Source organism: Sebastes fasciatus, chromosome 2 (genome assembly GCF_043250625.1).
Source record: "Sebastes fasciatus isolate fSebFas1 chromosome 2, fSebFas1.pri, whole genome shotgun sequence".
Classification (NCBI taxonomy): Eukaryota; Metazoa; Chordata; class Actinopteri; order Perciformes; family Sebastidae; genus Sebastes; species Sebastes fasciatus.
Window position 1 is genome coordinate 9,727,433 of NC_133796.1, and position 25,465 is coordinate 9,752,897.

Here is a 25,465-nt window from a genome sequence, read left to right on the forward strand (position 1 = left end):
TTTTGGACTTTTGGTCTGACAAACCAAGCAATCTCAAGACTTCACATTGGCATTTTTCCCTATTTTCACATTTTAGTCGCATTTTTTTCTCACCTGGGAAACAGTCTCTTGAACACAGAAAGTGCAGCAGCATTTCCCATTTTTTAGTTTGTGTTTGACTAAAGCAGTACAAATAATTGGAGAAAAAAAAAAAAAAAAAATCAGTTTGGCCATCCCTGATATCTAAAAGACCGTTAAGCTGCATTATGTTAACATATTCTGTGTTATTGCATTACTCCATAATACCCCTGCAGCGTCCCGTATGTGTGGTTCTGAATGCCCTGTGCAGTGTGTCACTGTTCTTACCACAAGTTATGGAAAGCACACAATCCCAGATGAGTTGTGGACTGAGGGAGGGAAAAAAAAAAAAAAAAAAAAGACATCCTGACAAAGGAAATATTCATCTGAGGTTTTCTGACAATACGCTTCAGTCATTCGATACACAGCTGCAAATACACATTCAGTTTTTTTCTTAAATCTTAACCCAAACCACATTCTCTAACTATTGGGTCAACCAGGTCATATACTGTTTTTTTAAGCCTCTGAAATGCATTCCTTCACACGTGGCCAACAAGAGAAGCCTTTGTGAAAAGAACAAGGTGATGGTCTAGTGCACAGAACACTGGATGAACAAAACTATATTTTTTTCTCCCAATTAATGAATTAATTTCTGGGGCATGTTAAGGAGAATGTACCGGACTGAACTTAATGATATGAGCAACAGAATGAGAAACTGTAAGCAGCAGGTTCTGTTCATGCAGTGCAGTTTATTCCAGAAACATTTCTATAATTTCTTTGCTTCGGTCCCTTTATGGGTCTGTGTGGTTTATGCTCTGCAAAGAGAGAAACAAACTTATCACCAACAGATATTGTGCAATAAACAGGTAAATCAAGCAATAAAGAAGTAAATTAACTTACGGGACGCAGACATCATGTTGTAGGTCAAAAAGAATGAACAAAAGGAGGAAGGCAGCTTATATAGGGCCTCTGATTGAGTGAAATTGATTGTACCTGAGGAGGAAGGATCCTTTTAGAGGAGGAGCGTTTGGTTTAGCCTCCCTGCCTCAGGTGTCCTCATGTGATCCCTTCGTATAGGGACTTTTAACGGGGCGTTTTTACCTTTATTTGCAACAGCATTGTGAAAATTGTGTCAAAATAAAGTACAACCACTGTGACCTCAGCCAGACTGAAAAGGGTTAATTTAACATTATGTAAGCAGCGTTTTACTTTAACTTTAATTTTTTTTTTTACTATTTTACAGATGTTAAAGAGAACAAACAATTCTGGGCTGTGGGATAAAAACAAATCCTGGAGCCCACCAATGTAAGCACAGCACATTTCACTTACTCTGCTATAATATAACAGATTACAGCCGCCCATTACATAACACATCTAAATGGAGAGACTCGCTTTGCATGCAACCAAATGCAAAACTGATGGTAGTTTTTTGGGATTATTTCCTCCATTTGTTTCACATCAGGGACTTTTTTGACAATATTATGAATAACTTGTATTTAAATGAAACATTGTAAGTATGTTGGTGCTTGGAGATGGAAAGTGGAACGTGGCCACACAGAAACTCAAAATCCAGATGTGCTTTAAACACAAAGACAGACAATAATCCTGACCTCTATTGGCTTTTACACTTTTTAAAATGTAAAATTAAAGGTTTTCATGTGTAATTTGCTTTATGTAAAAATACCTGCCATTAATGCTGTTGTCAAAGTTAACCCAACAGCACCAAAAATAAGCCCTATAAGCCAATGTCATGAATGTAAACTAATGTAATGCAGTTATAATTCAGCTCAGTAGACTAACACCTCAGTTTGCACTCATTTGAGTTGATTTACTTTGCTCACTGAAGTGACCATAACATTTCCCCTCAAGGCTGCACTGAACAAGAATTTAGGAATCCAAATGTCTCATTAAAGAAGTAGCTGCAGCAGAGAGGTGAGGCCAGCCTCCTATTAAATACTGTATCATTTACCCAAATAACAGTCTGATATCAAGGTGGTCACACCTGCATGTCAGGTGACACGACTAAAGTATAAAACAGTATAATTCAGACAGTTGTGGCCCATTTATTTCTTATTACATTTGGTGTACAAGATCCAGATTTTATGTTCTATTACCCTATGTACAGTTACGTGAGGAATCATCAATTGAAAAAATTAAATTGAGGAACCTGACTCTGTTTTGGTTGTCTGAAGATTATAATTATAGAGTTGGGTCTTTAACCCTTCTTTTGTCTTCCCATCGACGATGCAACTTTTGTCTTCCCGGGTAAAAAATTGACCATCACCCAATTCTGTGTTACACCTTTTTGGCCAACTTCATTCCAACTCATTAGCACAAGTTTTACATTTTTGGGGGAATTTAAGGTTAATAAACCTCATTTTGGCTTAATTTTTATTTTAAAAAAGCAGAAATTAAATGACTTTTTTTTAAATGTCTTTTTTATTAGTAGTATTATTTCATTTTTTTTCTTTATTTCTTTTTCTTTTTTTTCTTTTTTTTAATTTATATTCTGTATGTGGGGTTGGTATGTTTGTGGGGATCTGTCTGTAGATGCTACTTTTTTTTTTGTCTGTTTGTGATGAAAATTCATAAGATAAATTCAAAAAGAAAAAAGAAAAAATTATTAATTACTTTGACTATAGTTATCGAAGGAACATAATGTTGATGGATTATCACAGACGGGTATATGTAAAAGTTTAGTTAGAATATTGTTTTAAAACCATTTACATTTTTTTTTTAATGGCAGCATATAATGACACCTGTAGTCCTCAAAAATGACCCGGGAAGACCACAGATGCTATAAATTAGAATAAAACACCCGTAATTCAATGAAAGTAGTGGTCATTAATTGTTTTTTGCAAAGACCATAGTAGGGAACCATTCATGTTATTTTGAGGCAAGTAGGACAACAGGAAGGTTAATGAGGAGATTTGTAGAAAATGCATGGAAACTAAGACAAAGAACACTGTATGTATCATAATAAGACCCGTTCTTTTAGGGAAATTGAATGTTCTGACATTTTCTCATTTTCTTTCTTTCTGTCTTTGAATTTGTGCAACCGTATGTGATGACTGATCATCCTGGCTGTTGTTGGCCAGTGTCTTGTAAGCCCATATGGGCTGGACACCAAATGGTGCAGGACACTCAAATAAACAAATCAGTCAAACGATCAATCCAGATTGTTTATAAATGCAAGAGCATGTCATTATATTTTATACTGCCTTTTAAAATAAATAAAAAATATGGTGAGTTATAGGAGCTTGACTTTTAATTGTTGTCCCTGCTGATTTCTGAATAAAAAGACACTTATGTGTTTACAGACCACCTTGTTCATCCAATCCAGGTCTGAGTCCAATGAGAGGTTTCAGACACAATGAGAGGTTTCAGACACAATTTAATAATGATAAATAAAATAGAACTCTGACTAAACCAAATGAGGGCTCCATACTCACTATATGATGGATCGCAACCTTTATGAGAGATTCATGCTCTATGAGAACATAGACATATAAACATAGATGCCGCATTGACTCCTGGATCGTACGTCAACGTGGGCGCCATATTGGACAGGGCAAGACTGGCCTGTAAACAAATACAAGTGAACGGGGTAGCTGCTGATTTTCTGGATAAAAAGGTAAGTACAGTATTAACCTTAACCAAAGAAAATAAGCCAAAGCCATACTTGACAAACGTGAGTTTTAACAGATCCTTCTGATAACTGAATTATTTTCTATCACATAAGTAATTCAGTTCATTTAAGCCTATACTGTACACACTCGTGTCCTGAGCGTCTAGCAGCGATTATAGCTTAACTATCCTAACTGTTGTTTATTATTATTAGCTATTATTTTTCTACTCCATGTAGATCATAAACCCTTTAATATAATAACGACTCATTGAAATCGGTTGAGAAATGTAGACGTTATAGTGCTTTTTATCCAGAAAAACGGTAGCTCCCTCGTTCACTTATAGGGTTACAGGCCAGTCTTGCCCTGTCCAATATGACGCCCATGTTGATGTATCGCTGCAACGGGCTGAACTGCCAATGCGGCGTCTATGTATATATGTCTATGTATATATGTCTATACATGAGAATGAATAGCTGCAAATGGCTTCCTGTGAATGGAGGAATGAGCCATGATATCTGTGACCATGTGGGCTGCTTGTTAGGAAAATGATCAAAGCTGAAGGAAAATCTAAACCTTTGACTCAAACTCAGAACAGAACTGTTTGAAATCCTTTATGATCAATATTCAGAAGAGTCTCCATGTGAGTTAGTGTTATGTCTTTTGTTATTTATAAAGCGAGGCTGCAGCCACCTGAGGCGGTTTACTGTCACCAACTTGTTAATGTTTTAGAAAATTCAAGCTGTATCTGATTTCTGTAGTTTTAGGCTGACAATATGCAAAGCTGCACTTCATTACCTTTTGCTTTCAGATCAACACATTGTCAGCTTGCTGCTTGCGGGCTCCATGTACCCAGAGCCCCAACCCCCACCCGCACATGTCTCAGAACCATGTGGTCCTTTAAAAAAAGGAGAGAAAAACACAACTTTTGAATTAAAACGAGCTAAACTTGAGGAATTTCAACGATTCTCTGATCCACTGTCACCTAGTTTCCTAGATCAGCAAGATTACAAACAACCAGTAGTCAGGAGATCAAGAGGTCAAAGGTCACAGCACGCAGACAATATTCCTGTGACCCATGAGTAATCATTGATGATTATGAAGTGCTGAGAAGGAAGTCGACGTCTTTCTGTCTTTGTCGGGAACAAAGCTATAGGGATTGGCAACAGCAAACACAGCAGACAAGAAATCCTTTGTGATATCACATGTCTCTTTGTGCAATTTTACCTTATAAAATATCCCCTGTCAATGTTTATTTGATAGTTTCATGTTCAACATTTCATCCAGATATCTGAAATCTAAGTTTTTTCTAAGTCTAAGACAAAAACAGAAAAACAGAAAAGCTCTAACCTATTTAGTTTTTTCTTTACTTTTTAAAATACTATACTTAAAGTACATTAAAGAAGAACAAGAAGAAGTCTTAAAGAAATGAGCAATTCAAAATGCAATACAGTACAATAGATGGATGAAGTGGAGAAAAGAACGTTTATATTTATATTAGATTTAGATGCATTATCGATGCATTTAAGAACATCATTCAGAAGAGCCAGCAAACTGTAGTGTTGCCAGTTTATTAGGTACACCTAGCTAAAACTAATGCAGTCTATTATAACAGCCTTGTTACATTATAAATCCTACCTTCATGAAGCTTATACTGCATATGGTCAGTTTTTATTGAAACTGTTTTAGAGAGGTGTTAATTCAATGTTATGGTCATTTTGGAGGATGTAGTTTGTGGTGTTGAAACATGTTCCTAAAATGTAGTCCACCCTCAGTAATATAAATGGGCTGGACAATGAACACTATAAAAGATTTTCAACATAAACTGAACATCGTAACCTTAATGAATGTAGGGTTTATTGCAGGACTGTTGTATTAGACTGCATTAGTTTTAGCTAGATGTACCTAATAAACTGGCAAATGAGTGTATTGTATGGTTGAGTCAAGTGTAACATTGCCACCAGAGGAAGGACACAAACTTGTAGAGCCAGCTGGGATATAGTCTTTGTTTTTTTTTTAATGTTCGGTATAATTTCGTAAATAAGTATATGCTGAAGGATTATATTACATCATGCTGTAATACAGGTAATTTCTACTCGATCCCCGAAACAGGTCACCGCTCATCAACATTCTGCAAAGGGCCCTCCAAAGGGTCATAAGATAAATCTGAGGAGTAGGGCAGAAATTAGAAAAAACAAAGTTCTGATACTTAATCTATTGTTTCCTAGGAGGATTATTGGATAATTGTACTTATTTGGGTCTCAAACAGCTATTTAAATGAACGCATTTGAGAAGCTTCGAGGGGAAATGTCTCTTAACAACTCATAGACATCTGAAACATGACAATGAGCCCCAACCAGACACTGTTTTATTATAACGAGTCACAAGCCAGAAAGGTTGGGAGCCACTGGCTTATGTAATCTTTTGTATTATTGTTGTATTTTATTACTGATGTATTATTATGTATTTTATAAGTTTATCATGTATTTTTAATGTCAAATCTTAATTTGAAAAGCAACTAGTAACTATAGTTGTCAGATTAATGTAGCGGAGTTGTACTGGAGTAGTATGTGAAATAACATAAAAACGGGTATACCGTACTCAAGTCAAATACAGTAGCCTAAAATTGTGCTTAAGTACACATGCACTAAGTTAATACTGGAAGTGTGTCAACACTGATATTCCAGATATTTCTTTCCTATGTTAAAGTAGTTTCATTTTAAATCAGTTGCCTGTAATGACAGTTGCTGATATGAAACAACCCTGATTGCTTTAAACTTTACACTTTGACAATCTGACTGTATCTTGTATGTTCTGAACAATGACTGACGTTTCATTTGATTCTTTGATATTTTCTACATCCGCAGAGAATTTGTGGCCTACTTTTGCCTCATCTGACTTTGCCATAATGTCTGATTTAAGTGTTGGCATTATTTTCTTCATCCCAGTATGATTTTTCCTTTTGCCCCGCAGTTGTCTTTTCAGTAAAAAGGAAGATTTGCATCTTAATGGATCTTAGCAACCGCAGAGGCCCTCTCCGCACTGTGCTGTTCAGAGTCAAATGCACTGCTGCAACAAAAAAATACTATTTCACATGAGCCCCAAAATCTATTGTCTATCTAATCTATCTGTGTAAAAACAGATCACTGATAGCAATGTATTAGTGGGGGATTAACATGACTTTCGCCCTGCTTTCTGTGCACAATAAAGCTTTAATCTAGGCTCTGGTTGGGAGGCGGGGCTGCCGGGCCTGGGCAAATGAGGTGCCTTGGTGTCTGTAGCGTATCCCCGCCCATTGGGTGTCTCCTGTGGTGGTGGTGGCGGTGTTGCGGCCTGGCCTGGCAGCAGACGCAGTGACAGACGCGCCCCTGGGATTCCACCTGTCAGCCACAAACGCACTAATCGACAGGCCTCGTATAAGCTGAACTCTCTGCCACCTCTCTGTCAAATCTTCATCTTCTCATTCGTCTGACAGACTCCCTCTGCCCACCCCCCATCCTCTCCTTATCCATCCCCAAGCTCCGCCCATCCACCAACCCTCCATGCTGGCTGCACCCAAACCAGATTCATTCTCTCGTGTAAAGAAAATTGTTTTTGCTTTAAGGAATAATCCAAAATCTGCTGTGCAGCTTCTTACCACTCTTAAACAAACCCCCCTTCACCATCCTGCTTTTCAGCTTTAATGTGACAGAGGTGGGCTTTAATGTTCAGTAGTAATTGGGTAGGAGAGGGAGAGACTGTTAGAGGGGAGGAGGAGGAGGAGGAAGGGTCATGGTCAGGTTTCTCATGGAGGTTATTCTGCATCTGTCTCTTAGCAACGACAGACCGTTCTTTGTACAGTCCTTGAGTTGATTGGTGCGGAGGTTTTTTTTTTCTCCTCCTTGGTTGCTGAAATGTTTTGCGAAGGGGGCTCCTCGGCAGACAGCCTTCCTCCCACATTCACTGCTTTTAAGAAACTGTTTTCACAGAGCATCAGATGGACGCGCTGAGGCGTGGCACTTGCCGTTGCTTATAGCCTCCCTGAGTGTAAATGTGCATTATTCACGTGAGGGAAAAAATGACAATGGAAATGAAGAATCGAACCTTTGCCAGAGAGCATTTGAGATCGGTGTTCCTTAAAAGATGATTGCTAATTAGTCAAGTTTAGATAAATTACATTAAATGACACTAAATCAAGTGACTGTATCAGAGTTTTTTGGTGGAGCTCATCATCCCTGATGCATCCATCTCACCATGCACTATCATATCCCCCTTCTCTCTTGAGCCTGTGTCAGGAAAAGGGCAGCCCGGGGGGGTCAAAGGTCACTGGAGGGAGCCAGGGGAACCTCTTGATTCACACTGTCAGCTTGAAGACATCAGAGCAGGGAGCCAGAGTGGCGTGATGTCAGTCGTACACATGGAACAGGATTAAAAGGGCAATTTGGGGACAAGGAGGAGAAATAAAGGAAGAAGAAAAGAGCTGGTTCTCTCTGTTCCCAGCAGCTTGGATAGATAGTTAGATAGATAGATAGATAGATAGATAGATAGATAGATAGATAGATAGATAGACAGACAGACAGACAGACAGACAGACAGACAGACAGACAGACAGACAGATAGATAGATAGATAGATAGATAGATAGATAGATAGATAGATAGATAGATAGACTAGAGTGAAAAACAGAAGACTAAACAGTGTAATGTATTTCCAGCATGTAATTAACTAACAAAAATGTATTTAGTAATTGTCAAGTGGAGCTATTGATCACCTGTAAAAAGATTAAAGAAGATTTTTCTTTGATCTGAAGAGGTTTTCCATGTTAAATGTGTCCCACAGATATTACTTTTGAACACAGCTTTCCGCTCACAAAATGTGAAATTGCTTCTCAGATGTTTTAGCCTGCAGGTCCGTTTAGTGCCAGCTTCAGACAGACAGATGGAGCTTCATTTCAGCCATGAAAGTGATTTTTTATTCTCCTGAACGTACAAAATAACTCACAATAACACCACATTCAAATCAAGGGAGTCGATTTCTGGGACATCAGAGCAACTATACACAGCTATATGTGAACTTTTACAATATTGAAGAAGGTTGTTTGGTGGTTAAAACTTCTTGGTAAAGAACTTCTGAGAAAAGAGGATTGTAGTTCTTTTAGCTTTAGTCTATAAATAATAATCTGATTAAAGGTGTTAAATTAAGCCACTGCACAGTATATAGGCCTATTGTATGCAACTATTTCCTGAACAGGACAGACTTTATAATTCTTATATTCATCACAATGAAAAAAATAACAAATCAATAAGTAGCCTGAGGGAGTAAATAAGTCAGTCGGTAAATAAATAAATAAATAAATGTGAAGCGATCCAGGATCGTATATAATAAAAATGAAAGACTACAGGACGCATTAAAAAGGTGTGTAATCAAATACAATTCAGCTGTTTAGTAAATATCAAAGTGTTTATCGAGATGAAATACCATAAAGTAAAATTGAGCTTTTGTTTCTTCTCTACACCCTGAGTGACTCTAATATGTATTATTATTATTTATTAGCTTCTTGTTTCCGAACTCTGAAACAATAAAGCTACTTTTTATAATTAATAATTCCAAATTCCAAATTCCAAATTCCAAACATTGAAAACTTTATGTGTCTGTTTGTATGCGATTTTAACGTGTTTCATTGTGGACATAAGATGATTTTTCTTGCTTATCACAACAGAAACGTGAGACCAAAACATCGATAAAATAATGAAAAAAAAAATCATGAAATAAAAATGGAAGGAAATAAAAAAAAATGCTGTATTTTTGGATGATGAACAGCTGCAGCAGATCTGACGAAGCGTTGCTGAAGGACTGAAGTGCAACTAGGTTTTTCACTTAAATCTTGGAAAATAATGTTAAATATTCAATCAATAGTGTAAAACTCGTATCAATATATTCGGTTATGAAAATTAATATTTTATCTAATATTTATATAATAAGTAACCTTTATATTACATATATAATATTTACATTATAGGATATTTAAAGAATGAAGTATTTCAGCCACAACCCCACTACCACAATGATTCAACAGTTTATTTAGAAGCGAAACTTTTCTAAAATAATTTCCAGCGCTTATTTATTATAAAGGTTCCCTATTAGACGTATTAATGTATTGGCAAGTATTAAGAAAGCCATAACTCGAAAGTGGTTGCAGACTGATCCTCCAACATTAGACCAATGGCGGGGTATTGTAAATTAAACATATTGTATGGAAAGACACACATTTATTTTAAGGCTTAAATTGGAAAAAAAAAGTATTGAGTACTGGGGAAAAATGGATTGTGTATTTATACCGTTGATTGAAGTGTGACATGTGTATATTAAGATGTATTTACAAAAATGTACTGTGATCTGACATTGTAACACCCATGATGACCTCATGTTCTTTGTTCTCAAATAAAAAACGAGTTTAAAAAAAAAAAAGACTTATTAATGTAAGAGACATGAATCCCACAACGAGACATTCACCTTGAAACAAACCAGAGAAACACAATAAAAAGAAACAAACGAGGATATAATAAGATGTGAAGAGACTTTTCTCAGAGAAAGTTAAACTGCAACAACAAACGATATTCAGGATGTGTTTTTCATAAAGCTGCATTGTCGCTGTACAAAAGGCAAAGAAGAACTTAATAATGTTGATTTTTATTTTATTTTATTTTAGGACGGATTGATGATATTCGGGAGGAAACCTGAGTCGTTTTTTGTTTCCCCGTTTATTCACTTCGATCCAAAAAATTATCTCAAATCATTTTTTTCCTTGAAAATCTTCTGTATTTATATATAATCGTGATTTTTTTAATTTTATTACTGTAAAGTTATTTCTTAACATTTAAAATATACTTTAGAGTGATAATTGTTGGTTTAAAGCAGGAGTCATTGAAACGGCTCCAAAAAGCTGCAGTCAGCACTTATTTCACAAATAAACATACATGAGTTAAGCCACAGTAACTAAACAATATTTATTTAAAATTCAGTTGTAATTGCTATAATTATATTGAATGACTGATTTTATTTAATAACTCTGCTGTAAAAAGCTAAAACTTAAAAATGGTGAAATAGTTGGTTCCAATCAGTTAACACGGAAGAGCTGATGGGAAACAAAACAAATACACAGGACAGTATACTATATATATATATATATATATATACTGTATATATATATATATATATATATATGACGTCGTTTATTGTCTTGTTCAATCCTAAATCATTATTTTTCTGAAAAAATTGTTGGGTAAAAATATTTGTACTTGTTGTTTTTTTAACACAATTTCACAGTTTTCTGTAATTTCTTCCAGAAGTGTTCATCACAAGGTTCAAATAATGTATAATAAATATTAGTGAGTGTTGTGTTCAAGAACAGAAGATTGACTTCTTGCATCAAGATTAATTCCACCACCTCACACCAAAAAAAATATTTGGGTGTTATTATCAGATAAATATCATTTTGAATTATTTTATAATTTGCTATTAAGTGTATTTGAACATCTGTTCAGATTCTGTGGGTTTGAGCCTCTTATAGGTTGAATAGTTGGTCCTCATTTGATGAGTAATGAAGAGAAAAGATCTTAGGAATGATCTGATTGGCTGCTCATTTTCAATCCTGAAAGCTGATTGGCTGAGTCCAAACTGATGCGTAAAACAGCAGAGACGTGGTGCTTTCTCATTTATGACTTGGACCAATCTTAGAAAGCTGGTAAGCAAATGAAAATCCACTTGAGCAACATCACTGAATCATTTCTCCTGTTTAGAGATGTCCACAACGAGCTGGACTATAGTTTTCCCTTCTTCATTGTACCCTACACATCATACTCCTTGGCATTTTCTTGGTTTGGACCTGTACGTGTGTGGGAAAATGCTCCATTGTTTTATGTTGGCCCTTTGGCCCAGAACACCCAGGGGCCTCCAGGCGCCCAGCTTCATCCTCCTCAGGGTAAACTGTTGTGACAGAGCACTCAGGGGCCCCTCATTAGCTCTCTGTCCACTAAGAAGCAAAGAAGCTGCTTTAATCCTCTCTGTCCTCCTCAATCTGCCAACACAAGAAATGCTTATAATTCCATCTTCATTCTGCTCTCCCGTCTTATATGCAGAGTTTAACCATTTTTATGAATTACTACAAGACTTAATAACAAAAAAAAGCATGTTTGTTAAGAGGTTAAGTGTCTATTTCTAGATTACTCCCTATAAAAAAAACATTATTTTTTGCATGTTTTATGGCACTCTTTTTTTTATACATTTTAAATAGTGATTAATATGCAAATAATCAATTTGATCCAATAATTGTTAAACGAGTAAGCATCTGCTTTAAAAATAAATACATCTTGCATGCAGGGTTAACAGTGAATTAATACAATACGTAATAACAAAAAAAGCATGTTTAAGAGGCTAAGTTAGTGGCAAGCAGTAAAACGGGTTAAATTTAGGTGAAATTAGACTTTAATGGCATATAACTGGAGGTTATATACCATATAGTTTCCTATTATATCACTGTTTGTGTATTTCTGGATTAAAAACATAATTTTTTTGCATGTTTTTAGGTTGTTGCACTCTTTTTTTTAGACATTTTAATGATTAATATGCAAAGAATCAATTTGGCCCAATGATTGTTAAAAGAGTAAGCATCTGCTTTAAAATTAAAATAAATACATCTGGCATGCAGTGTCAATAGTGTGCGTTTTATCAACATTTTAAATATATTTCAGTTGGTTAATGGCCTGATCAAGTGTAGCATAACTGAAGGAGAAAAGTTATATATTTTCCTGCAGCAGGTCTTCAAACAAGGCCAAGTCAGACACATAACAGGCCTGTCAATAGGAAGCAGTTTATAGTCAGATTAATGACAATATAACCGTCAGAAACAGACTCAGAACACCAGAAAGCTCAGCTTTGCTTTCCTTTTCTTACTCAATGTCACTACACAAACTCTTGTGTGCTTGCTCACACACATTTAGGGAGTGGGGTCAGGATGGGGTCAGTTATAAACAACATAGAAGAGTTGAAATGGCAAAATAAAACCAAATACACTTTATTTATAAATCTTGAGTTATAATTTAATACGGTACCAATATGTTAACCAATATGCTTTCACAGTACATCAGAGTGGTTGTTAAAAAGAAGTAAACACAAATACACACACATTCACACACTCACACACTCGCACAGACGCTTGCACACACACACACACACACACACGCGCGCGCGCACACACACTTTCAGTTCAGCAATACCCTGCAGTGGTCTATTGTGCCATTAAGCGGCCTGGGCTCATATATGCATCAATTATAATGAAATAGATTTGTTACTTGAGCTGGGGGGAGTTGTGTACAGTTCATTTCTCCCATTACGAGACTGTAGTTACAGTATACATTGCCTCAGCGCTCTTAAAATCTCTCTGAGACAAGTCAGTGTGAAACATGAATGAATCGGACGTGTTCAGTAATGCATTAATCGTTAATCCAGTAAAGTAATGTCATTACTTTTCCCTATAACAAGTAAAGAATAATACTTTAACCCCATTTAACCCCTTGAAAAATATGAAAATATTGGATTAACATACAGCTATCTAACATTCAGCTTCTTTCCCTTTAATTAGCCTTTTCATCATCTCTCAGTTTAGATGAGAAAAAAACGGAAAGTTGAATTTCTCAAAATTCACTAATTTTGACGAGAAATAAACATGATGAGTATCTGATCAAAAAATATTGTTTTTGAAGGCAAAAAGAGCAGACATTAGGCATTGTGGAAATAATTACAGCTGTCGGAATTAACTAAAAATACTTAAGGAAATACTTACATAAGAAAGTAATGATATTACCTATGAAAGGAGTAATGCATTACTTGGCGCAACCTATAACACTGATCATGAGAAGTGCATTTTTCAAATTGCTCAATTTCTTTTCATTCTTTGTATGTCGATAATGCAAATGGAATAAGACTCCAAAGTAACTAAAACAGAGCATTAATCTCACCAGTCAATCTGTACACAACTGAGCAAAATAAAGTCAGATGATGTTGGGGTTTCAAACACCTGTGTTAAATCTTTCTGAAATGTTCCTTTAGTCCAAAGTGCCATGTCTGGAAGGTATGACAAAAAAATAATAAAAACAACAGATCGACACAAGACAATCCCTGCAGCTTTCTGACTGGCCGGGGCAAAAATACGTAAAACATTTAAAAAAAGGAGCCAAAACATAATTTACAAGCACGATAAATATACACACAGGGTCCAATAAATATTGTTTGTTATCCCAAAAACCATAGACTGTGAGTGGTCACCACACTGCAAAAAAATGTCCATCATAACCAGTCATCTCATGACTGTTTCTCTTCGAACAGGTAAAAAAAATCTGCCAGTGGAGTCGAATCCTTTAATGTTGGAAAAATTTATTTCAGGAACCTTTGTAGACACATAGGGACAAAATGCAGCATAAGGAAGATCACTCCTCTGGTGTCAAGGAAATGGCAGTCGTTACAGCATAAGAAAATTATTAATTGAGATAATTGGAAATGCCTGTAATTATCTTATTCCACTGGCAGTTTTTTTTTCCCCCTTGTTCGGAAGCAACAGAGATTTTACGCCGCACTGAAATGACTTGATTTGAGGTGTGTGACCTTTTCTTGACCTCATCAGCTCCACTGTAGCTTTTTCCGTCTACTGAATAGACATGTAAGGCCAGTTGAAGCTGCTTCCGGACAGTAGCATGTCCCTTATCAGAGTTTCTATGGGGGTTTTCCCCACCAGACGGACAAAGAAAAGCTGCTCTATGACAGAAGAGGAGACGGTGCGCAGGGAAGGCAAGCGGAGCAGCAGCTTCCCGAACCTGTTAGGCTGGTTGGGATACTGGCTCCTCACATACTCCTCTAAAGCACACTGTGATTTCTCCTGCAGACCCTCCACATGCGCCATGTCCGACAGACCACAAGCATCTACAGACAGAGAGAACGACAGCCAGACAAAAAAACAAGAAGAAGAAGAAGTGGTCAAGACCTGAGGTTCAAACCAGGCATCCAAATCAACGTTTATGAACGTCTAACTGTGTTACAGTGACTACAACACAGCAGCAGCACAGACAGAACAAATGTGTGGTTGATGTAGTGTTGGTGAACTATGATCATCATCAGGCAAAAAAACATCAGAAACAATTATATTTTCAGACAGAAAACATTAAGGTTTTGCTCTTGAAAGTTATTGTTTGTCACTTGAAACTATTGATCATTAAAGGAACGGGCAGGGGTGCAGAATGCTGAGCATTTGTGGCTGGTTTCAAATAATGTATTATCTTATAATAAGCAGATCTAAGTCTGTCTGGGTGAGATAGGAACAGAATAGTAAAGCAGGTATATATATATATATATATATATATATATATATATATATAGTATATAAAACATACGGAATAAGTAAAAAATCTCTAAATTTGCATTCAGTATCAGTGGTGTGGTAGAAAACACAATGACTTTAAGAAGATAAATCACAATATAGTTCCTCGTTATTGACATAACTTGTTCATCAGAGATCAAAGATGGCGCTATTGCTCCCATCTAATCTAAAAAATGATGCTAAAGAAGTAAGGATTGATATGTATCTGTCAGAGCGTTACTGTATGAGACCTTTACATATACTGTGTAGTGTTTTCTACCCGCAGCAGACGCCTCTGTTTGTACTGTAACGCTGCAGGCCGGATGGCAGCAGGGGTTAAAGAACGGTTTCTGTGTCCCAGTTTAAGGCCACGTGTTCAGATGTGCTCATGGGGACTAAAATAGACCTATGTACACAGGAGACCTTTTTTATTTTTTACTTGACTGCTACTCATCCTTTTGATACTGTTCACGACCCAGCCATCAAACATCATTCTCACTGCTATTAAAAGGCTCTGAAAATAACTAGTATGCAGTGTGGACCCACAGTTTCACTTATTTCAGTAAAGATTGTAAGAATTATAGTTGTAAGCCAAAATTCAAAGGTGTGGCCATTTAAAGCTATAACAAAAATAAATACATCTATTTGCTGTAGTAAATTTGTAATTCTTTTTTTTTTTAAACAATTAAAAAAAGATTCTCCTATTTAATTCCTTTGAGTCCTGATTTGATAAATAATTTAACGCAAAATTTATTTTTTTAACTTCTGCTTTATATTTAGGACTTAAAATAATTAAATAATAACAGACTGGTCAATAAGATTCAACAGTATATTTGATAAAATACTTTGCTGGTGGCTCTTTCATGTGACGCAACAATGAAATTATATATTACATGTCATCAAATGTTAATCGCTCAGCCCTGTTTTCATTCATTTGCAAAGGCTGCTGTATGATTCATGCAAAGTATTTTATATTTTAGGGGCAGCAGGAATTTTATGCAGTTAGTTCATCCACCAAAGCTCATTTACAGCCTTTTAAATCTTATAATAGTAATAATAATAATGATACACTTCAAACTGATAAACATTACTATGTTCCTTTAAGTGCTGGCAAAATGTATGAGGTCATAGTTCACTGCACATAGTCAGTAGCAAATGAATTATTTAAGTTAAAGGAAGACGAGGCTTTTCAAAATAAAACATGTATTTTCTTTTCTTTCTTTCTTATTTGGCTTTATAATGATTCTGGAGGTTAGAGTTCTGATCAAATTGAAATTGGTAGGGAAAAAAAATACATAAATATAAATAAATAAATGTGCTTCTAATACGTTCTTGTTTTTTTTTTTATTATATGAAGACAAGATTTTTCAAAACGAAACACGATTTTATTTTATTTTATTTCTTTCTTTGTAGAAAAATAAATAAATAAATAAATCTGCATGTAATACGTTTCTTACTAATTTTTTTTTACAGCAAAATGCAAAATGAGGAAGACCATAAGCGAACCCTTAGCATACCCTAACATAACCTTAATGTTTAATTTTCATTTTTGCACATTTCACGAAAATACACATGTATATACATCATGCTGTGAAACACAGCGAATTCAAGATTTTCCTAGAAACCAATTACCAATCTATGTGAAAATATATTTAGGGGGGTTTTAACCAGCTTTTGTCTACCAGTGCACCAATGTTCACACCACCATCCTTTATATATATATTAATAATATTATATATTTAGGTCTAATTAATGATCCTTTCAATAAGTAAAATAAGAAAAATCTAAATAGCCATTGTTCAACCATCCTTAATTTAAAAAAAATTGACTTAAACAGGTTGTTATTTTGTTCATACTGTTGGTTGTTTGACTGTATATAATTTTATTTATTTACTACATCACACCAGATGGACTCATGTCAGCCCTGTTAGTCTGCAGAGAGAAGGTGAATTTTTACCTGTGGTGAACAACACGACGGCCTTGATGCAGCTGTACTCCGCCGAGTCCACGTGCAGCACCTTGAGCTTCTCCACCTGCTCCTGGAAGACCCGGATGTGGTCCATGAAGGCCACCACTCGGTCTGCAGACATCGGTGATGCGTGCAGTCCGGCTGCAGCCAGCAGCGGAGCGACGTGGACCGGCATCGAGCACTGAGCGGCGTTCAGCACGAACAGCTCGCTCCAGGTGAGTCTCAGCAGGCTCACCTGGTCGGTCACCTGCAGGTCCGGGAAGAAAGGGATGTTTCTGGCCCACTCCACCGCGCTGAACAGCATCCGGGCGGCCAGCTCGCAGATGTTTTCGATGCCCATGATGTTGTTGCTCTGCAGGCACTGAGAGCCGAACCTGGAGGTCGGGTATGGCTCTGCTCGCAGCAGCAGAGAGATGTAGCCGGACAGGTAGGAGTGACACTGCAGAGGGTCTCCGTTGGTCAGGGAGAACTGGCCGTGGTAAGACTGAGTGGGAAGTCTGCCTCTCTGCACAGCTGCACAGAAAAACACATGCAGAAATGTCAAATAAAACTATAGAAGGCAATTAAAAGATGACATTTAAAGAAGAAAACAGTTAAATGCAGGAGATGTCAAAACAATGCAACACCTTATAAACATATATGTGTCATCTTTTTGGTAAATTATTTATAAGATTATTAAATAAGCTATGCATAATGATATTTTTTGTAAATTGGCATGGGTCTCTCAAATATTTATGTTAAAAAAATATGAAAAAGTATAATTGTTTTGGAATTATGAGAGCCAATATAAAAAAGAGGGCAAGAAAAACAGTAATTTCAGCTGAAATCATTTTTAATTTCAACAGTAAATTAACACCAACTATTGTCTTTGGTGTACCAAAGTGACAACACCATAAATAATGCAGTTTCATGCAATTAAAAAGTTGAACAAGTAGGCTATTTTGTTGAGTAATGCAAAAAATAAAGAACTAATCATGTTGTATGGGTGTGTATTTAATTAGTGTGTCTGTGTGTGTGTGTGTGTGTGTGTGTGTGTGTGTGTGTGTGTGTGTGTGTGTGTGTTTGTTAGACTGTGTGTAGCTGTGTGTGTGTAGGTGCATGCTATATATATATATATACTGTTGTCGCTGAAATTTACAGCTTTGTACTGTTAATGAAAAATACAGTTTGAACTGTTTTTTTTATTAATTTCACAGTATTTTACAGTTAATTTACTGTTTAAAGATACATTATATAGCTGTTTTTCCACCTTTCTTTTACATTATCTTACTGATTTCTTTTAATGCACTATTTAGGTTGTATTTTTTACATACATTTTAATAAAAAAAATGTTTTGCCTAGATGAACTTAGCAGGTTACAGACATAGGAATAGTCACACTAAATACAATTAAAGGCACTTGTTAGGAAAAAGGCTATAATAGACTTGTTCACCCTTTACCAAAATGTATGTCTATAGCTGGCTACAAGCACAGAATGCAAACCATAGCAACATGTGAGTGAAGAACAGAGCTAATCCACTGATTATACAACCATGTACAATGTACAAGCCTCACATGTGCAGATCAGGTCCCAGAATTCAAGAAATACTGCATGAAACTGTTACTGATGATACTTTAGACAGTTGATCAGCAGTAAAGTGCTGTTTTTTAAGAATGCATTATAGTTCAGTTAAAAAACGGCCTATAGGCGTAATTTAACAGGTTTTCTTTTGTATTAACAGTAAAGCACTGTTTTTAGCAATAACAGGTTAATACTGTTGAAATCATGCAGTAAATTAACAGCAATTGTTTACACTGTAGAAGGCGATTAATATATAACAAAGACGACATTTTAAAGAAGAAAACAGTTAAATGCAGGATATTTTAAAGCAACAGAGATGTCAAAACACATTATAAACATATATGGACCACTTTTTGGTAAATGATTTATAAGATTATTAAATAAACTATGCATGAGATATAATGATATTTTTATAAATTGGCACGAGTATAATTGTTTTGGGATTATGAGAGTTAGAGTGTGGGCCAATGTAAAAAAAGAGGGCATCAAACACAGTAATTTTAAGCTGAAATCATTTTAATTTTAACAGTAAATTAACACTAACTATTGTGTCTTTGGTGTACCAGAGTGACAACACCATAAATAATGTAATTTAATGCAATTAAAAAAGTTGAACAAGTAGGCTATTTTGTTGAGTAATGCAAAAAAGAAATAACTAATCATGTTGTATGGGTGTGTTTCTGCACATTTGTGTGTGTGTGTGTGTGTGTGTGTGTGTGTGTGTGTGTGTGTGTGTGTGTGTGTCTTTATTGGACTGTGTGTAGCTGAGTGTGTGTAGATGCATGATATATATATATATATATATATATATATAGAATCTACCATTCTGTTTTAGTCTGTAATAATTTTGCACATGTTAAATTTTGCACAGCTACATTTGCACATTTACTACCTCATTGTAACTTACACACTTTGCTGATGTATATAGTATGTTATTGCAAACTTGCTGATGTACATAGTGGGTTTTTCTATATTTATAATTTATTATATATAAAAAATATATTTTAAAAAATGTGTATATATAGTGTATTCCAATATTCTTCTTTATTTTCTTTAGTGTTGACATGTACATCTTATGTACTGTTCCTGTGCATTCTTGGATAACCAACCTAACACAACAATTTCCCAATTTGGGATCAATAAAGTTCATATATCTATCTATAATTCAAGGCCACGACCTACAGCTAGCCTAATGTTTGTTTTTCTGTAATTTTCTGCATTATTTATTTCAAATAGTTTAAATTAAAGGCCTAAAAAAACTGTTGTGTTTGAACTCATCTAATATTAAAATACTTTTCTGGCGAGTAACTTCGCTTCTATACTCACTTTCACACAGTACAGTGAATACGCACGCATAAGCACCAGTCCATAATCTACTAAAAACATGACGCACTTGATGGCAACAAAAGAAACATTTTTTAAAATTTAACTAAAATTACTGTCGAATTTAAACATATGACATTTAAAGCAGCTCCGGGCTGTTTGAGGCGCACAATGGAGCATGTAGGACGCATAGAAAGAGAAGAGCGCACAACAACAACAACAACAGCTCCATATCTGGGCTGCTAAACATGCTGCAGGATGCTAGGAGCTGCAGCACTAATCTCTACAGTAGGATGGGTATATGTAGGCTAGCATGGAGGCTAGTAGCTTATCTGAGATAACTAGAGGATATGCATGGGTGGAAAAAAATATATCATGGAGAGGACAAAGGCAACACAACTGAGTGATTATTTGAGATAATAGGCTATTATAGGCTACACAGAAGCATGGTGGACATGTGGTCAAAGAAAATAATGTTGATAAATATAGAGAGTATTATGTATGTGAGTGAGTGTCCTAAACCATGTAGTAGGATGGGTATATGTAGACTAGCATGGAAGATAGTAGCCTATATCTGAGTTAAAGAGTATATGAATGGAAAAAATATATATCATGGAGAGGACAAAGGCAGCACAGCTGACTGATTATTTGACATTATAGCTATAGGATTATACACAAGCATGGTGGTCATGTGGTCAAATAATGTTGATAAATATAGAGAGCATGTATCTATGTATGTGAGTGTCCTAAACCATGTAGTAGGATGTGTATATGTAAACTAGCATGGAGGCTAGTAGCCTATCTGAGATAAAGAGTATATGAATGGAAAAAAATATATATCATGGAGAGGAAAAAGGCAACTGAGTGATTATTTGACATTATAGCTGAGCTATCCAAAAGCATGGTGGTCATGTGGTCAAAGAAAATAATGTTGACTAATAAAGAAAGCATGCATGTATGATGTGAGTGTCCTAAACCATGTAGTAGGATGGGTATATGAGGCTAGCAGCCTATCTGAGATAAAGAGTATATATGCATGGGTGGAAAAAAATATATCATGGAGAAGACAAAGGCATCACAACTGAGTGATTATTATAGGCTATTATAGGTCAAGCATGGTGGTCATGTGGTCAAAGAAAATAATGTTGATAGAGCATGCATGTATGTGAGTGTCCTAAACCATGTAGTAGGATGGGTATATATATGTAGACTAGCATGAAAGAGGATATGAATGGAAAAAATATATATCATGGAGAGGACAAAAGGCATCACAACTGAGTGATTATTATAGGCTATAGGCTTTATAATCACTCTGATTCTGATTCTGATTCTGATTACTATACACAAGCATGGTGATCATGTGGTCAAATAAAATAATGTTGATAAATAACGAGAGCATGCATTATGTATGTATGAGTGTCCTAAACCGTGTAGTGGTGCTTGGATATAAGACGATGTGATAATACCGATATCAACAACAGGAGGACGCCTGCAGGCCGTACCTTCCCTCCTCATGCCGACTTTGAGGCACTTCTTGAGGCGACAGTACTGGCACTGGTTGCGGTGGTGCTGGTCCACCGGACAGGTCCTGTTGGCTCTGCAGGTGTAGGACAGGTTCCTTCTCACCGAGCGTTTAAAGAAGCTCTTACATCCTTCACACGTGAACTGTCCGTAGTGCTTTCCACTGGATTTATCCCCGCAGACGATGCACTCGATGTGCTGGCTCTGCTGCTGTTTGTCCATGGAGGAGGAAGATGAGGAGGAGGAGGATGTGGTGGTGTTGGTGGTGGATGCATTGGGTGGTGGTGCTGGTGTTACTGGAGGTATCTCCAGAGAGGACTGTGGGTTCATGTGTCCAGACAGCTCCACAGGCAGAGACAGAGATGAGACCGAGGAGGAGGACAGTGTCCCCTGGGTGTCCCCGACGCCCTCAGTGTTTCTCCACGCCACCATCGCCATAATCGATATATATATATAGTCTCCCAAACTTTTTCGCGCACAACTTTTCCTCTTTTTCTTTTTTTTTTTTACGCAATAATTAACGCAACACTATTTTTTGTCCTCTTGAATTACTAAACTACACATTCAATAATAAAAAAAAATAATTTAATTTTAAAATAAAAAAAACAAGTTACGCCAAAGGAAAAATATGAATAGAGCTCATATAAAATAATATAATTATATAATATTATTATTACAGAGAAGCAGCCAGATAAACAGCTTCAGACGCGCTGGAAAAACAAACAAAAAAGAAAAGCTTCATTCACATCGAGATAATAATAACATCCATATAAAGACAACACAGCGCTAAGCTTAAAAAAAATCCACGATGCGAAGCAAAATGTTATCCTCTTCCAAAACAAAAAAAAAATACAATCTGATCCTTTCTACACTATTTGTCCTCATGAATTACTAACAACACATTCAATAAACCTGCGTCATTGTTTGACACATTAAATACAAGTTGCGCCCAAAAAATATGGATAGAGCACATAAGAATAATCTAATTATAATAAACGCGCGACTTCACAAGTAGAGAAGCTGCAGAACAAACAGCTCAGAGGCGCGCTGGAGAAATCCACAACCGAGATAATATAACATCCATATAAAGACAACACAGCGCTGTGCTTTAAAAAAATCCACGGAGGAAAGCAAATGTTATCCTCCTCCCAAAACAAAAAGATATACAGTCTGATCCTTTTCTTGTCCAGCTTTAAGCAGAGAAACCGAGCAGATCAGATCCGTCCTCAGTGATGGAGTCCAGGATGGAGACCAGGCTTTCCAGACGCTCCCTGCTCTCCAGATCAGTCACAAGTTACATTAAAAAGACAACAGAGAGAGGAGAGAGAGAGAGGAGGTGATGGATGGTGATTTTGATGATGCTTTGCTCCGGGACGAAGAGAAGAGAGTGGTGCGTCACCGCGTCACCGGCTGTGACTCGGTGACGTCAGTGTTTGGAGGAGGAGCTATAACACGAGGAAGATGCTGGTCTGGGATCAGCAGCATTTTCTAATGATAGCATATATACTACTCTACTGAGTGTGGTTTCTTAGCTTATCTTCTCTGGTTGTCTCCTCGCCCTCTCTGAGTCACACACAAAAAAACATTACTACTACTAATACTACTAATAATAATAAAAATACAAATTAGACAAATTGTCAATATATGTGTGTTTTAAATATGGAATGCACCATGTAATATGTGTAATTTGATTGTAATGTGATTATATTTTGTATTAATAATCTGAATCTGTAAAGTTGTCAGATAAATGTAGTTCCATTCCATTCCAAATGTAGTTCCATTCCATTCCATTTAAATGGAGTGGAGTAAAAAGTCTAATATTTCCCTCTGAGATGTAGTTGAGTAGAAGTAGAGAGTAGCAGGACATGGAAATACTCAAGTAAAGTAGAAGTACCTCAAAATTGTATTTAAGTACTTAGTTACATTCCACCACTGAGTACATTTTATACTGTTGTGTTTTTCAAAGCATTATTTACTCTTCCTGTTGGAATAAAATAATTGTTAATTATTTAACTTCAAGTAGTAATTTTTTGATACCTTCACTTTTTTGCATTAAATCATACCGGGATGTTTGCTGAAATTGATTGGATGTGGCACAGCCCCACCAAGAAAAACTTCCACCAGCCGCCACTGGTTATAAGTGTTTGTGTGTTGCATCTGCTCGACTCCAATATCTGCAATGATTCTGTCAGACCATTGTCTGAAATATAAGGAGACTCCTACTTTAGCTCACACTTTATTATTAGCCTCACATGAGGAGAGCAGCAGACAGAGGAGCAGCAGATCCTAAATGCAGTAATTTGATGCCACCTAGTGTCATCTGTAAATTACACAGGAAAAATGACCGTATAGCCTACTATAGGAGGAGATAAATCTACTACTATTTCTAATAAGCATGCATGTTATTTAAAGTGTTCATCAGACATACTGTATATGTAGCATGTTTTTTAAATGTGTGTTTTACATTTTTTTTTTAGAAATGTGTGAAAATGTTGCATCATAAACTGACCAAATGTGAAGCCATGCACTCATATTGACCTGTTAGTTAAGAGGGGAGAAATATCATGGTTTACTGATTTGTCTGATTAAACCTGCAGTAGGCAGTATATTTCTGGCATCATTGGGCAAAAATTCCATAATAACCTTTTAGCATATTGTAATTAAAGTGTTCTGAGAGAAAACTAGACTTCTGCATCTCCTCATGGCTCTAGTTTCAGGCTTTAAAAAATCTAGCCCGTGACGGGAGACTTTGACCAGTCACAGGTCATTTCAGAGAGAGAGAGCGTTCCCATTGGCTGTGCTCTGGCTGGTGGGCGGTGCATGGTATTTCCTCAACTAATCCCAACATGGCTGCCGGGTCACAAACTTTTTCTCATTTCCAGCTAAACAGTACACTACAAGATGTTTCTGAAAACATTTAAGGTGAGAAATAGGCATTACAGTAACAGAATATTGATTCATATTTCATCAGCGCTGCCTAGTTTGACCGTTTCATCAGAGTTCATGAGTGATTGACAGCTGCTCATAGACGGCAAGGCTCCAGCTCGGCTCTGATTGGTAGTTTTGCTCCGGTCTGTGAAATCTTGCAGATGCCATTAGGAGTACCGGAGGACACCGGAGGACACAGAGGAACATGATTTTTTTCAGATTACCTGTCTCATGCACTACTGTCAGGATATAGTGACTGTTTTATAAAAATAACTTTTTTTAATGATATTTGCTCTATTTCTACCCACTGCTGCTTTAAGACATTATATAATTTTCTCTGTTTGTCTGATTAATGCGTTTGAATTTTTTTATTATTATTATCTCAAGGATGTAATCAGAACATATTCCACTTTTTGATTTGCACGTAACAAATCACATTTAACGATGTGAAGATGAAAAAAGATACAAAAAAAATTATATAATTTTTTTAGTAAATGTGAAAGTTATTAATTCCACTTGAAATTGATTTTACATCTACTTAATTATAATTTTACAAATAACTCCTACTGCAGGATATTGTGTTATTGTTTTACATCTACTATAGATCATAGTTCAATATTCTGATAATCCCCAAATATACTGGATTCACATACAAACACAAAGGCTAAAAATAATCAGTGTTTTGCATCGCCACGTGTCATGCAATCAATATAAAATCTAAATATTAGTGTGATCTCATCCATAATCCAGTTTCATAATATAAACAGCTGCACCATTTTACAGATGTATGTCACAATGCGTGATTGCACCTAAAGAACACCTTTTTGCACTAACGTCATACGTCCAGTGTTGTCCTTTAGTCCCTAGCGGTGCCATCTGTGTCTCCACACGCTGTGCTACTTTTAGCTCCTGATGTGTTTGTGCACCAGCGTTACTGATTCCTGTCCATTTTTTTTGGATTCAGAGATTCAATTTTCTTGATGTTCACAGAGGCTCTTGGAAGCAAGTCATCGCCATGTGAAAATGTCTGCATGGCCGTTTCACTGGTTGACTCATGCTCCATGGGTCCCGAGGCCGAGTGTGCCGTCACGTCCT

The 25,465-nt window shown here is 36.3% G+C and overlaps 1 protein-coding gene and 1 long non-coding RNA gene across 3 annotated transcripts; both read right to left on the reverse strand.

Annotated features, from left to right (window-relative positions):
• Nucleotides 1-786: 786 nt before the first annotated feature.
• LOC141761941 (uncharacterized) lies at nucleotides 787-1,179 on the reverse strand. Its single transcript, XR_012592671.1, has 2 exons — nucleotides 958-1,179; nucleotides 787-872 (listed from the first exon to the last, which is right to left on the reverse strand). It is a non-coding gene; the product is annotated as an uncharacterized LOC141761941 (long non-coding RNA).
• Nucleotides 1,180-12,074: 10,895 nt separating this feature from the next.
• On the reverse strand, nucleotides 12,075-23,481 carry LOC141783585 (COUP transcription factor 2-like). Of its 2 annotated transcripts, none has more exons than XM_074660974.1 (3): nucleotides 21,388-23,481; nucleotides 17,026-17,550; nucleotides 12,075-14,635 (listed from the first exon to the last, which is right to left on the reverse strand). In XM_074660974.1, the coding sequence occupies exons 1-3, from the start codon at nucleotides 21,878-21,880 to the stop codon at nucleotides 14,361-14,363; spliced, it is 1,293 nt and encodes a 430-aa protein (XP_074517075.1). In that variant the 5' UTR covers nucleotides 21,881-23,481; the 3' UTR covers nucleotides 12,075-14,360. The 2 variants fall into 2 exon arrangements, with proteins under 2 accessions (XP_074517075.1, XP_074517083.1); XM_074660982.1 differs by having other exon boundaries at nucleotides 12,078-14,635; nucleotides 21,424-23,477.
• Between the last annotated feature and the right edge of the window lie 1,984 nt (nucleotides 23,482-25,465).

Coding starts and splice junctions, on each gene's coding strand:
- LOC141783585 (XM_074660974.1), bottom strand. CDS start 21,880: ATGGCGATGGTGGCGTGGAGAAACACTGAGGGCGTCGGGGACACCCAG. Junction 17,551..21,387: donor TCCTCCTGTTGTTGATATCG/GTATTATCACAT, acceptor TTTTCTGTGCAG/CTGTGCAGAGAGGCAGACTT. Junction 14,636..17,025: donor CGTCGTGTTGTTCACCACAG/GTAAAAATTCAC, acceptor CTCTGTCTGTAG/ATGCTTGTGGTCTGTCGGAC.